The sequence below is a fragment of the Mixophyes fleayi genome, chromosome 6, assembly GCF_038048845.1.
Source record: "Mixophyes fleayi isolate aMixFle1 chromosome 6, aMixFle1.hap1, whole genome shotgun sequence".
In the NCBI taxonomy this organism is placed as follows: Eukaryota; Metazoa; Chordata; class Amphibia; order Anura; family Limnodynastidae; genus Mixophyes; species Mixophyes fleayi.
Genome location: NC_134407.1, coordinates 2,630,657 through 2,644,258, shown reverse-complemented (window position 1 = coordinate 2,644,258; position 13,602 = coordinate 2,630,657). Strand labels below are relative to the sequence as shown.

General features: G+C 39.4%; 1 protein-coding gene across 4 annotated transcripts in view; it reads right to left on the bottom strand.

Annotated features, from left to right (window-relative positions):
* Window positions 1–13,602, bottom strand: part of LOC142160711 (alpha-2-macroglobulin-like protein 1) — a 138,239-nt gene that overhangs the window by 86,091 nt on the left and 38,546 nt on the right. For all 4 annotated transcript variants that reach the window (XM_075215594.1, XM_075215592.1, XM_075215593.1 and 1 more), the window contains exons 8-12: window positions 12,265–12,418; window positions 9,240–9,324; window positions 7,408–7,546; window positions 6,082–6,196; window positions 5,179–5,291 (exon numbers count right to left, since the gene is read on the bottom strand). In XM_075215594.1, the coding sequence (XP_075071695.1) occupies window positions 5,179–5,291; window positions 6,082–6,196; window positions 7,408–7,546; window positions 9,240–9,324; window positions 12,265–12,418 (606 nt within the window). The remainder of the gene's footprint in view (window positions 1–5,178; window positions 5,292–6,081; window positions 6,197–7,407; window positions 7,547–9,239; window positions 9,325–12,264; window positions 12,419–13,602) is intronic.

Here is a 13,602-nt window from a genome sequence, read left to right as displayed (position 1 = left end):
ATCTACACTCACAACACCTTCCTCATCAATATCCTCAGTAGCGACTGGAGTTAGTCCTGCATCTAAGTTGGTAAGGCTAGATGACTCCTCCACTATCCAGGATTCCTCATAAGAATTTTTGAGCGTTAGTCCCGCTGCTGCTGCTGGTGAAAGTGGATCTTCATCCCAGAAGCAGACCAAGAAGAAGACTACTAGTAATTTACGACAATTGACTGTAAAATAATCCTTTGTAAGAGGAAGCAAGTATGAAAACTGTCGCCGAGTCACAAAGCAAATCAAAGATGTCATGGCGACTATGCTAGTATTAGATCTGTGTCCAATATCCACTATTAATGCAGCTGGTTTTAGACAGTTAACTGAGGTCACCATTTTACTAGAAAAGCTATTCCTCACCTGTACAAGTAGGTTCGTAAAAATGTAATAAGTGGGCTACAAAATGCCATTGCACCCACTGTACACTTAACCACAGATATATGGACAAGCGGAACTGGGAAAACTAAAGATTATATGACTTTGACAGCCCACTAGGTTGGTGATTCGCTTTCACCAGCAGGAACAGCAGCAGCATGTACCCAACTACGTCACATTTTTCAGAGGCAGGCTACTCTATATATCACTGGCTTCACTAAGAGGCATACAGCTAACAATATGTTACAAAAACTAAGGGATATCATTGCAACATGGCTTATCCTGCTTGGACTCTCCTCAGGATATCTAATTTCTGATAACACCACAAATATTGTGAGAGCATTACAGCTGGGTGAATTCCATCACATTCCCTGTTTTGCTCACACAATCAACTTGGTGGTGCAGAGCTTTTTGAAAAATGACAGGGACGTGCAGGAGATGCTGTCTGTGGAGTGTAAAATATCTGGACATTTCTGGCATTTGGCAACAGCATGTAGGAGTTTTTAACAGCTACAAGAACAATTTAATTTGCCTTGCCACCAACTGAACAAGAAGTGGTAACAAGGTGGTATTCCAGCCTGTATATGCTTCTGAGGATGAAGGAACATCAAAAAGCCATCCACGCTTACTCCACAAGCCGTGACAATGGGAAAATTGGGGGAATGTATTCTACTCAAGCACAGTGGAGAATACTTTCCGTGTTGTACAAGGTGCTGAAACCATTTGAAGTAGTCACCTGTGAAGTGAATTCAGACACTGCTAGCTTGAGTTAAGTGATTCCCTTAATTAGACTTTTGGAAAAGCAGCTTGAGAAACTGAAGGAGGTGATGAAACAAAGCAATTACACAAAGTATGTCGGACTTGAAGATCAAGTACTTTATTCGCTTCGCCAGGATCCAAGAGTTATCAAAATCTTGAAATTGGATCACTTCACTTTAACGACTATGCTGATTCTAGGTTTAAAAGCTATTTCTTCTCTTTGTTTCCAACTGTCCCAGATCTCAATAGATGCAAGGAGCTCCTGGTGAGCAAGTTGACAGCTCAAGTGTTACGTTACAGGATGGTGTGTCCTCCTTCAGTTTCTCAGTCAATTGCTGCTAGTAAAAAACTTTCCCAAGAGACCCAGGGAAGATGCAGATGGCTCAGCACAACATTCTGACATCTGGTCTGGTCTAAAAGAATTGACCAAAATTCATGACACCTCTGCTGTAACTCCACCTGATCCTACTATCAACAACCAAAGGATGGTGGAGGATTATTTTAATGACAGCATAGAAATAGACATGTCAGACAGTCCCTTTACAAACTGGCAGGAAAAAAAGGCAATTTGGATACCCATGTTCCATCTTGCTTTGCAATACCTAAGCTGCCCACTCTCCCTCTTTCCTATTTGGAAACAGTTTTTAGCATAGCTGGGAACCTTTTCAGCGATCGGCGCAGAAGTCTACTTCCTCAAAATCTGCAAAAGATGATATTCATCAAAATGAACTACAATTTCCACAAGGAAGGCCTTTGTCGCCAATTAAATTAATACAAAGACTTCTGTAATGGTGGATTCCAGCGGGGATGAATTAATAATGTGTGAGGATGATGTACACACTGATGAGGTTGAGGATGAGGCTGAGGATGATGAAAACAACATCTTGCCACAGTAGAGTTCATTAACAGCACTGTTGACTTAGTTTACTTAAGCCCATTGTTAGCTTGTTTTGTGGGGGCCCAAACACACCAAGCACTTCAAGCACAAAAGTGGCACTCCTTGTCGCTGAAGTTCTTGGTTTGTTAACGTGTGCATGTCCTTTTTGCGATCCAAAATAAGGGTGGGTGGGAGGGCCCAAGGATAATTCCATCTTGCACCACTTTTCCTTGCAGCTACTGCTGTGTGCCAATGTTACCTAGATGTGCTATATACTGTTGTGTGCTTTGTAAAACTTAGCACACCATTTGGTCTGGTTTATTGTAAAAGAATTGACCAAAATTAGTGACACCTCTGCCGTAACTCCACCTGATCCTACTATCAACTTCCACTAAAAGGAGGAGGATTATTATTTATTTATTTTTAATGGTATAAAGACAACAGTTTTATTAACAAAGAACAACGTTGCTTGCAGAAGTTTTGTAAGCATGGATGTCTAAATAGACATGTATATGTATTACTCAAACCTTCCACTTTGCTGCGGTTTCATCAGTATTGCACAAAGTGTTTGTAATCTGCACTTTATGTCAAAAGTATCTAGCTATATTAATTGGGGCTGATTAGAAGCTCAGTGATGACATAACTTTTTGCTGTGAATGTCAATGGCTCTTTTTAGCGCATTGTCTGGAACAAGATCCAATATACTCATGTCAGAGTGATCACAGCCAATTTTTGGACAACTGGCAGATTTACCCTTCTGAAGTTTGTTTTCAATCATCCTTTCAATTGCTTCTCTCTCATACATGTGACCACATACTTTGTTTTTCACTGGGTTCACCATCTCCAGCTGTGTTATCAGAGTGCTCTGGGTGACGGTGATATCCTCCTCTTCATCTTCCAAAGCTTCGTCTGCAGGGGTCGGTGACACCCCCATTTGTTTTCTCTAGTCCTGTAGCTGTTCTTTAAACATGACTTATTTATTGTCCTGCCTCAAGGCCTCCTCTGTATTATTCTTCCAAAGCGCAGTGTATCTCTCTAGTACACGCTCTCTTAAATCCAGGATCTCATCCGGTGGTCACGTTTTAGTACGGTCTCCTCAACTGCATCTATATATTGCTTTAAATCTCTGTTCAATGCAGCGTATTACAACATGACAGATTCCATGCTGCCCACATGTGTCGTGTCACAGTCTGAAGGAGATCTAATGCCACTCCAGTAATATTGTAATATCCATTCCTGTGTCTACATACGTTTGGCAGTTCTTCAGGGATGAGAGGGTGGTATCCACAGAGGAGAAGAAGATTGAAGATGCAGCACGAGCAGACATGGTTTAATAATGTAGAGCTCATTGACTGCACTATTGTGCTTAAGGCAGCTAAGCTATTGGTAGTTTGTTTTGTAGGGACCCAATCAAACCAAGCACTTTAGCCACAAAAGTGGCACTCCTTGTCGCTGGAGGGCTTGGTTTGTTAAACTGTACATTTCGTTTTCAATATCTTACATAAGGGTGGGTGGGAGAGCCCAAGGGCAATTCCATATTACACCACTTTTCTTTTTTTTCGGCCACTGCTGTGTGGCAATGTTTCCTAAATGTGCCATGAACTGCCGTGTGTCTGTGTCGTTGCTCTGTCGCTTAGCATCCAGCGAGCTCGCTGCAGTCTTTGTTCCGAAAGTGTATAAAAATAATATTGTGACCTGTGAGGTGGTCAAAATTTAATGGAAATGACTGGAAATTAGTGTTATTGAGGTTAATAATAATGTAGGAACAAACAAAGAGCAAATGTAATTGTAGCATAGTTTAGCAATTTTTCAAAAAAATACAGATCCGAAACCAAAATACAAGCGGGCGGTTTTGCAAGGACCAAAACCAAAACACGAAATTAATACATATCCAAAAACCAGAACCAAAACACGGGGGTCAGTGAACATCTCTACTCAAAATGTCTCCCAACTCGACACCTCCGTTCTGCACAAGATTTGCGTCTCCCTTCCAGTCTCATCACATCCTTCCATTTTCGATTACAGGAGTTTTTCGGGCTGAACCCACTCTGTGGAATTCCCTCCCTCACACAATAAGACTTTCCTCTAGTCTGGAAACCATCAAGTGTTCTCTGAAAATCCACCTCTTCAGACAAGCTTATAATATTCCTTGACCACTCTCTTAGGGTACCCTATTACCACCCTCTACACAGCTAACACAAGTCAATTACCATCTGAACAACATAGATGTGTGACTGAACATACAGCCCACTAAATATTTTAAACCTTTGTATTCTAGCTGGACAAATGTGAAATATGATGTAGAACTTACACCTGTGTGTCAAACCATTGTCAGCTGTGCCCACTTATCTCTCTGTATATATTACTGTCAATGTTATTTTTGTGGATTAAGCCAATATATTAGTACGAAATATATATACTTTTTTGTTTTATTTGATGTGGTATTTTTTGGTCTGTTTGTGTGAGCTGGGAAGAGAGAAATGTGAGCAGCAGTAGAAGAGTTAATTTGAAAAACAGTTGTTTCTAGTCAATATCAGTGGACAAAGACATTCCAATATTCCTTAAATCCGAGGACGGACTATGAACTCAAAGGACCAAGGAATGCCCATATTCTATTTCAGCCAATTGTAGTATGCCATTTAAATTTTAAAACAGCCTACTATTCAGTGTTTATAAAAAGAACGGTTTCATTTGAAGAGGCAGAATTTCAGGACAAGTGATATTATCACAGCGCAAGCTTGTATTTTGTAAATGAACAATTCTACTTTTTTCCTTAAAGTTCGTTTGCTGTAGAAATTCAGTTAATACTTTAACAAATACTCAGTATGGTTTTATTACTGTTTGTTCACAGTTGTAAGTGCTATGGAATCTGTTGGTGCTATATAAATAAATGATGATGATGATGATGAAACATAGGGTCACTCTACAGAAAAACCAGTAATAAACTAATTTGACAGATTAGATGAGACAACAGGAATTTTACTGCTGTCAAAGCAACATTGAGTAAAATGAAGCTTTGGCAAAGAGCTGACCATTAAAGGTTTCCTCGTATTTCCTCTGTAAGCGTCAGCCAGGAAATTAATATTGTACAATATATATTTAATATATGTTTATATTGATTGTTCTCCACTCACCTTTCCTCTGTATGGAGCTCCTGGCTGAAAATATGACTTTGAGTCCTTGAATGATAACTTAGTGATTTCTGATTTGATGTCAATTTGTTTGGATGAAGCACTCAACTTCACTTCTGTGAGAAGACAGGAGAGGAAACGTGATCAGTCAGATGATGGGTTCTAAACCTGTGTCCTGAGTCCAAAACATGGACCACCCATGGGTCACGATTGAAACGCTTCATTGAGGGGCTGTTTTTTTATTACTGATTATGTTTTTAATGTGTATGTTATCATTCCCGGCCATCACATTCTTCATTCCAGAATATTTTTTTCTTCTATTTATTTCTTAATATTTTATTAACATATATTGTAATTCTCTTTTAGTTGAATTTTACTGCATTTGACCACTTATGTCATGTTTATTTAACTGATTTAGGTCATATATTTCTGTTACTAGAGTCTTGTTTGATTCTATAATTATCTATAAGGTCTTTTTTTATAAAGACTACATGTAAATGTATTATCATTACCTTCTGATCTACTTAGACCGGATGGTCAGTGTACATGCAAGTTAATAAACTTGGTTCTATTTCATTATAACATCCTTTGACTCCTTCTTTGACAACAGCTACAACACCTATATAGCTTCCATTGTTTTTATATTTATTTTCTTGTTTGACTTTTCTACAAAGGTTTGATCATGGGATTTGTCCAACTTTAGATCATCTTATGTTACTGTAGCCCTTCAATTTGTGACTGATCCATTACTATCTACATTGTCTTTGCTCGATTAATACTGATTACATGCGGTTTACTTTGTATTGGATTTTTGTTCTTTACGTTGTGTATTTATGAGATGAAACCTTTAATAATATCTATTCTGTGCTTCCGAAGCCATTTTTGTTGTTCCCCAACTCTACTTACCTGTCCCTTCCTCTTCCAGTGTTGCCTCTACTTCTAGTTGTCTGCTGTAGCCAGAATCACGCACTTTAAAGTGGGATAGACTCACTACAGTTTGTAGCTTACCAGACTGGTCCGTCTATGGGGAGGAGGGAAAATATTGCTATATTTTGTTTTGTAAATCCAACCATTTATTTTATCATCTAAAATTGTTTGCATGCATTCTGATGTATTCTTTTCTTATACATCAATTTGTGTACATACTGCATCCTATTGTGTATACTGTGGCAGATAGATTATACCTAGATTTAAATTAAAACACATCTTGAGATCCATTTGGATTTTAATATATTGGGAACTTCACACAAGTTCTGTGCTCTTCTTCAAGCTGCAAATTGCTTGCAAGTTGCATTCCAATTTGAATCAGGCCCATTGTGTTTAGGGTTGCTTAGGGGGTGCATAGAATATTGAATGGGTGACAAAATGTCTCTCATACAGTGGTTTTAATACCCCTGCGGTGGCCCCACATGGAGCAACAGCCACTGACATGAAGGAGAAGCAGCCACTTGACTAAGATGTCACAGAGGAGCAGCACCCTTAGAGTCCAAGGACCATTGACATGCCCCATGTCATTGCTTCCTAGTGATGTTGAAATAGTGCACAAAATGACTGCCTCTACCATCCGTATATTAGTTCACTTAACTCTTTGAGTTTGTCCAGTTTATATATTCAGCAAAAATGTTGACATGTTTGTATACTTTTTTTCTGTTACTTTTATCTGACATGTTGCAAAAGGAAAAGAGACTGTAATTTATAATGTAACTTATATTACAGACTTGCACGTCAATGTCCACCTGATGGGTCGCAGAGCACAGCAACATCAAACTGCAAACCGATCCACAACAGCTTAGTGTAGTGTCATCAGAGCAAAACAGGTTTGTCTACTTAGTCATAGAACCAGCGTGTAAGGAACCATTTTGTTCTGCTGCCTCTTCCTAGCAGAGCGCTCACTTTTCTGAACTTGGGACTGGACTAATTGGGACACTTGTCAGTGCCGGTATCTCTGTTCCTATAGCTATTCCTGGCCTGCATGACACAACCTTGTCTACCATTCTGTGTGTGTGTTTGTCAAGGTAAAACTACCGAGGCTCCATCTTCTGTTCTCCTGTATTCTTGAGTCATCCTTATCTTGTTACTCCGCTGTTGTATCTGCCTTGCCTTGTCCTAGTTACCATTTTTTATTCTGGACATGAATTCTTAGATCATCGATAGTCTAATCCAATGCTCCCTTTTTACAGTCTAGTTTGCCCCATGTCCACCCTCTCTGTCTTCTCCATACACATTTCTCACCTTGGCAACCTCAGTATAACAGAGATGTTTTTCCTCCTCTTCTTCATATCTCCTCGGCCAATAGTACCACCAACTCCTCGCCTGTTTCTGGCAGACCTTGAGTGTCACTTTTCCTGGGACTATTTCTCCATATGTGTATCTGTTACATAGAATAATGAAGTCAAATATGTATTAGTGCAAACCAGGAATTCTGATCAATGTCATTTCATAGTCTAAAGCTGGGCACAAACTGATGCAATTATCGCTCAGATCACACAATTGACGACTGTTTGGTCAGATATTGCAAGAGTGTGTACGCGCCCACAAACATGTCGTACCAAAACACATCGCATCTGTTGATTTGGTTCTATAACTTTCCTAAAAATCACGATCAATGATGGAACGATGTTGGCAAATGTGGAAGTGTGTACGCACTTATTACTAACACTGTAGGCAGATATCTGTACAGTGTACAGAGTCACCATCTTATCAGCAGACGGTTATAACAGATGAAGATCACAGATCTGAAGGTAAGTTGTGTAGGTGTGTGTTAGGAACTCCCAAGCCAGTACAGTGAAACTCGGGGACTACTCTGAAGGCCCGGTGTTCGCTGGAGCCCCTAGTGGTGGGGACAGACTTGGCTGCGGGCCGACCGAGGGTCGAGTAACGTATACTGACTTAAAGGAGCACCCAGGAGTGGAGTGATTGGCGGGCTGTAGTGAAGAGGAATCCAAGGTCAAAGGTCACTAGCACAGATACAAAATCCAGGGACAAGCGAAGGGTCAGACACACAGGCAAAGAAGCAAAATCCAGAATCCAGGCAAAAAGGTCAAGGTCAGAAGAGAAGGTTCTCAGGTCCAGGAACAAGCAGAGGTCAAAACACGGGTAGTCAATCCAAGATAGCAATAACCAAACAGAGAGAACAAGCAGGCAGCAGGACTGAGGGCAGAACGCTATAACCGGCAGTGAGGCTGCAGACCTCACTGCCCTAAATACCACAAGCCACCAATCAGAGCCTAGCTCTGAGCCTCACACAGCCCTCATAATTAATTACATTCATCAGCCCACAGGCTGTGTTAAATTGCGCGCATGCACCCGGCCACTAGTACCGCCGGGACGCAGCGCCAGATTAGAAGCGTCGGACCGTTGCCTTGGCAACGGCCGACCAGGAACTGGAAATGACGTCCCGGTCGTCAAGGTGACGGCCGGGACGCCAGAGGACCCAGGAAGCGAGCCGCGGCGGCTCGTAACAGTGTGTACACATGAATCAGCATACTCATCGGGACTTTCAGTCATTAGTAAAATCATTACAGAAATTGCATCTGAAGTAAGACTGCATACGTGTGTACCCAGCTTAATACTGTGTGGAAATCAGCTCATCTTTCCATTTTTTCACATTCTGTTGCCTGTTTTAATCTACACAGCACAAGGGATACATCCAACCACAGCTGAAACAAATTTTGGTGGAAGCTCATCAAGGTATGTGATAAAACTGAATATAATAACTAGAGCCCGGTATTCCTCCCAATCTATCAATGGTCCAGCAACATTCTCCATAGAGTCTATATGTAAACTGAGTTTGCTACAACAAAACTTATGAAAGTGCCTTAATCTCATGTACACTGCGTAAAAGTTTTAATAGTGGACAACCTGGCAAGCCCATCACTGATTTCCAATTTCTACTTGAATGAATAATCAAACAGTTTCCGTCATCAAAACCTTCTCAGCATGGGACTACAGAAACAATTTTGGAATAAAATTTTCAAAAGTTATTGTTTTCCTATATGAAACAATCAGACCATTGTAAGAACATTTCTTATTTCATTAGAGGTTGGAATAATGAAAGAACTCACTTGCCATACACTGACATGGAGATGTTTTTATCCAAGATTGACAGCTGCTTTGGAATGTCTGTTAACACTTCAAACTTTGGAAGCACTGGGAGAAAAGGGTACGGTTATAGGAAAATTTACAGTCACTCTTCAACAATGATTTATATGTATCTTATTACAGAAATGAAACAAAAAAATTGATTTACAAATAGAAATATGAAGAAACAGCAAGTTTAGAATGTCTGGATATCATGATCTTGCTGATAGATGATCGGTTCAGAGTCTGAACAGGAAAAAAAATCTGAATATGTTCTTTTAAATAATTTTCAAACATCAAATTCTAAAAAATAATTCAGCAAATTTACATTACAAATTACATTTTGTACCCATAAACATTTTTTGTAAAATAAATGATTTTTGTTTCAATTAGCAATAGAAGATTAATATCACTGCAAACTGAAGTACTGGTTCAATATTGAGACCTTGCTTTATATTTGCTAATCCTTTCTTTACAGAAATTCCTTACTTGGATCATTGATCACCAGACAGTCAACCACACAGTCAGAACTGTATCTATAGATATCTTTATCAATTTATGTATGCAAGTAGGTACATATATTCATTTATGTATGCATGTAGGTATATATTTATTTATAATATATATATATATATATATATATATATATATATATATATATATACATATACAAGTTAACCCGTGCATGATACTCATGCATTCTAGTCAAATCAAGCTACTTAAGGTGTTAAAAAGGTTCTTGTCATGCATTTGGGCCATAGCCCAGGCCTCCTCAGGGGAAGAGCGTTACTTCCCGACATAAGCGCCCTTTTTTAACGTGGTTTTGTCCACATGTCACCACCTCATCATTCTTCTCTATCACCTCATCCTTCATTTTCATCGCCACATCTATCCAGATGTCTATCCAGACACAGGGATCTCTCTCAGCGGTCCTGAGTATCACACTCCTCTCACTCTGTCACCACCGGCAACCACCAACCACTCCCCACTGTCACCCCCGGCAACCACCAACCACTCCCAACTGTCACCCCCGGCAACCACCAACCACTCCCAACTGTCACTTCTCCTTTAAGAAATATATATATATATATATTTTTTAAAATCTTTATAAACACTTTTAACAATTAACAAATTAAATTAACAAATTAAAAACATCTTAGTATACCAAATTTCAGCCCTTTCTGAATTTTTTTTCCCACACACACTAAGAATTTAGTAGGTCAGTGTATAACTCCGCCCAGCAGGTGGCGCTGCATCTTGGTTTTATTTTTTCCACACACACACAGACAGACTAACACACGCCACTAGACATTTATATTATAGATATATATACATAAATCTATCTATCTATCTATCTATATACTGTGGCGTGTATATTATATATATTGCGTCACGGGCACCCTTCTGGTGATGCACAACCATCTTCTTGTTTTGTACTTTGCTTTATTTGTCAGGATGGCAAAGTAACTCATAACATAAAGTTCCATACACTTTCTTGTGACCCTAATGCTAAATTAACAGAGACCAACTCCTTAAACACTGGCCCACTTATTCGGCATTGGTCACAAGGAACAATGAAAAATAAGAGGTTTAAATACTTTACACTCCTCCCACACTCTTTTATGCAAAATGTCCGGTCTATGTTCTACTGTGAACCTAAAAGATTGCAGCGCCAAAAACCAGCGGTTTACCTTGGCATTTACCTCCCGGTTGCTCTGCATTCATTGCAATGGTGCATGACCTGTTATTAATGAGAATTCTCTGCCTAAAAGATAATATCACAGAGCTTCCTTCTCTATGGCAGCATATTTTTGTTCCCTTGGAAGTAACTTCCGACTGAGATACAGTACTGGATTCTCTATGTAATCCTTTTCCTGAGATAAGACTGCACCTAAGCCGACAGCAGAGACATCGGTTTGGAGGAAGAATCTCTGGGTGAAGTCAGCTGCTTGTAGTAACGGAGAGGAATAAAGGGCTAAGCCAAGATCTGACCAAGCAGCCTCTGCAGAGTCAGAACGGGCTGACCGATCTGGACAACTTTTCTTTAACATGTTTGTAAGTGGAGCAGCTCTATTGGCGAAATGGTTTATGAATTGCCTGTAGTAACCTCAAAGGTCCAGGAAGGTCCTTAACTGCGATTTCTTTTCTGGGCTTGGTCAGTTTTTCACTGCTTCCACCTTGTATAGTTGGGGTTTCATCTGCCCTTGCCCGACAATGTACCCCAAATATCTGGCTTCTCTAACAGCTATGTAAATGTTAATAGCTATGTTACATTTTTTTGGATTAGCTGTCAAGCCTGTGGACCGCAATGAATCTAAGACTATTTAGGGATGGAGAATGCAGTCTTTTGTTTGGCTAGGTAAGTAAGGGGAAATTGCTAATAACCTTTTGTTAAGTCAAGAGTTGTCAAATAGTTACTAACTGATAGATTTTCTATGAGGTCGTCCACCCGTGGCATAGGGTAGATATCGAACTGGGACACGCTGTTTAACCGCCTAAAGTCATTGTGGAACCGAATACTGCCATTGGGTTTTGGGACAAGCACAATAGGACTGTTCCACTCACTAGTGGTTTCCTCAATCATGTACAGCTGAACCATCTTACAGTTGCCCTTCTCACCACTAGTATATATTTGTGCCAATGAGCGGACTTCTCCAGGCTCCCCACGAGGTCCATACTAATACACTCAAAGGGGACCTGAATTACAGCTATTGGTATGAGAGGTGCCCTATACATGGGTTAGAAACAGGTACTCTGAAAAATTTACACATTTTAATGGTAATTTGCAATGTGACAAATTTTAGTAAATGCTCGGTCTTCCTATCATGTCTAGTAACTGATAATATGGTAATGTAAAACACTTAAGCAGCTTACATTAAATAATGGCACATTAACCCCTACATATCCCAACAAATTGCTCTCAATCCTTTTCCAGTCTTTGCCATATATTAATTAATGTGGTCCCCATCAGCCTCATCCCATTGTCTCCATTCATTTACCCTCACTCACCATATTCCTCTATTCCAAACACTATACTCGTGTCTCCAGCCTTTATGGTGTAGAGCCCCAGCAGTGGTTCAGGAGACATCTGATACTCAAGGTCTACAATTCCATTATTGGGAGCTACATCTTTCCATTGGGCGAGACGGTTCTTCTGAGGATCCTATGAGTAGATAGAGAGACATTGAAGGCTGGGAGGATCTCAGGAAGGAATCTTAGCACTACAAATAGATAAGTGAAAATATGTCAGTATAATAAGAATACAATGGGAACAGCATAACACAGAACACAAAGCACATAGCAGATTAGACGAGTCTGAGAGTAGACACTCTGATTCCCCTTCACCTATATATATATATATCCCAATATCTCCTGCCAGCCTTGATTTATTTGTTAAATCTACCATCTATCATTGTGATGTATCTCATGTGTATATATATATGTCTCACAAATTTATGATGCTTTCTATTATATTTGCTGCATCGTTCTAGGAGTTTATTTTTTACAAATAACGTACATTTCAACTTCTTGAAAATATTCTTAGATGATTACTATCTATTCTGTCAGTGTAAATGTAGCTGTAGGTACAATAGTTACAACATTTGGAACCTTGGATATAATATGTAAAGCTATTTTTAATGTTTGAAAAGAAATGGCATACAATAGCATCACGTTCTAAGTTAAATACAGATAAAATTGTCATTGGTGAGCCAAGTCTGTTAATTGTAGCAACAAAGGCTAAGGCTAACGATCTATCAAAGGTCGTTTGTGACCAAATCTTCTATTTTTTTAGTGATTGCAATTTGCTATTAATCTGATCTACTAAACTTCAAATTGCCAGGTAAATCTCTACTTTTTAAAATCTAAAAAAAAAAAAATCGGCAAGCAATCACAGAAATCTGAGCAGAGGTAGTTTATTAAAGGACTGTTTGCAAAATCACCATACATATCTCCAAAAATAATCTCATTGGTTTCAGACAATTGAAATTGCCTGGAAACAATTGAGATCAGTGAGATTTACTATTTATTCAATGGGCAATGCATTTTAATGGGTGCATAAACTGCAATTGCAGGAACTTGAGGAACTACAACCACCAGCATGCCCTGCCAGCCTAGTTACACAGTAGTACTTCTTGTTTTGACGCCTGCCCTTGTACATTTATTGGGGTTGGAGGCTAGTGCCTGTTCAGCCAATCACAATCTGCCAGCATGTAAGCATTGCCTGTGATTGGCTGAGTTTTACTACTACAATTGAAATACATTTGTCTAGTCCAATGAATGGGAGTAAAATCACACAAATCACCTGATTTCAAACTAAATTGATGTTTAATAAATTCCAGAGAGTTT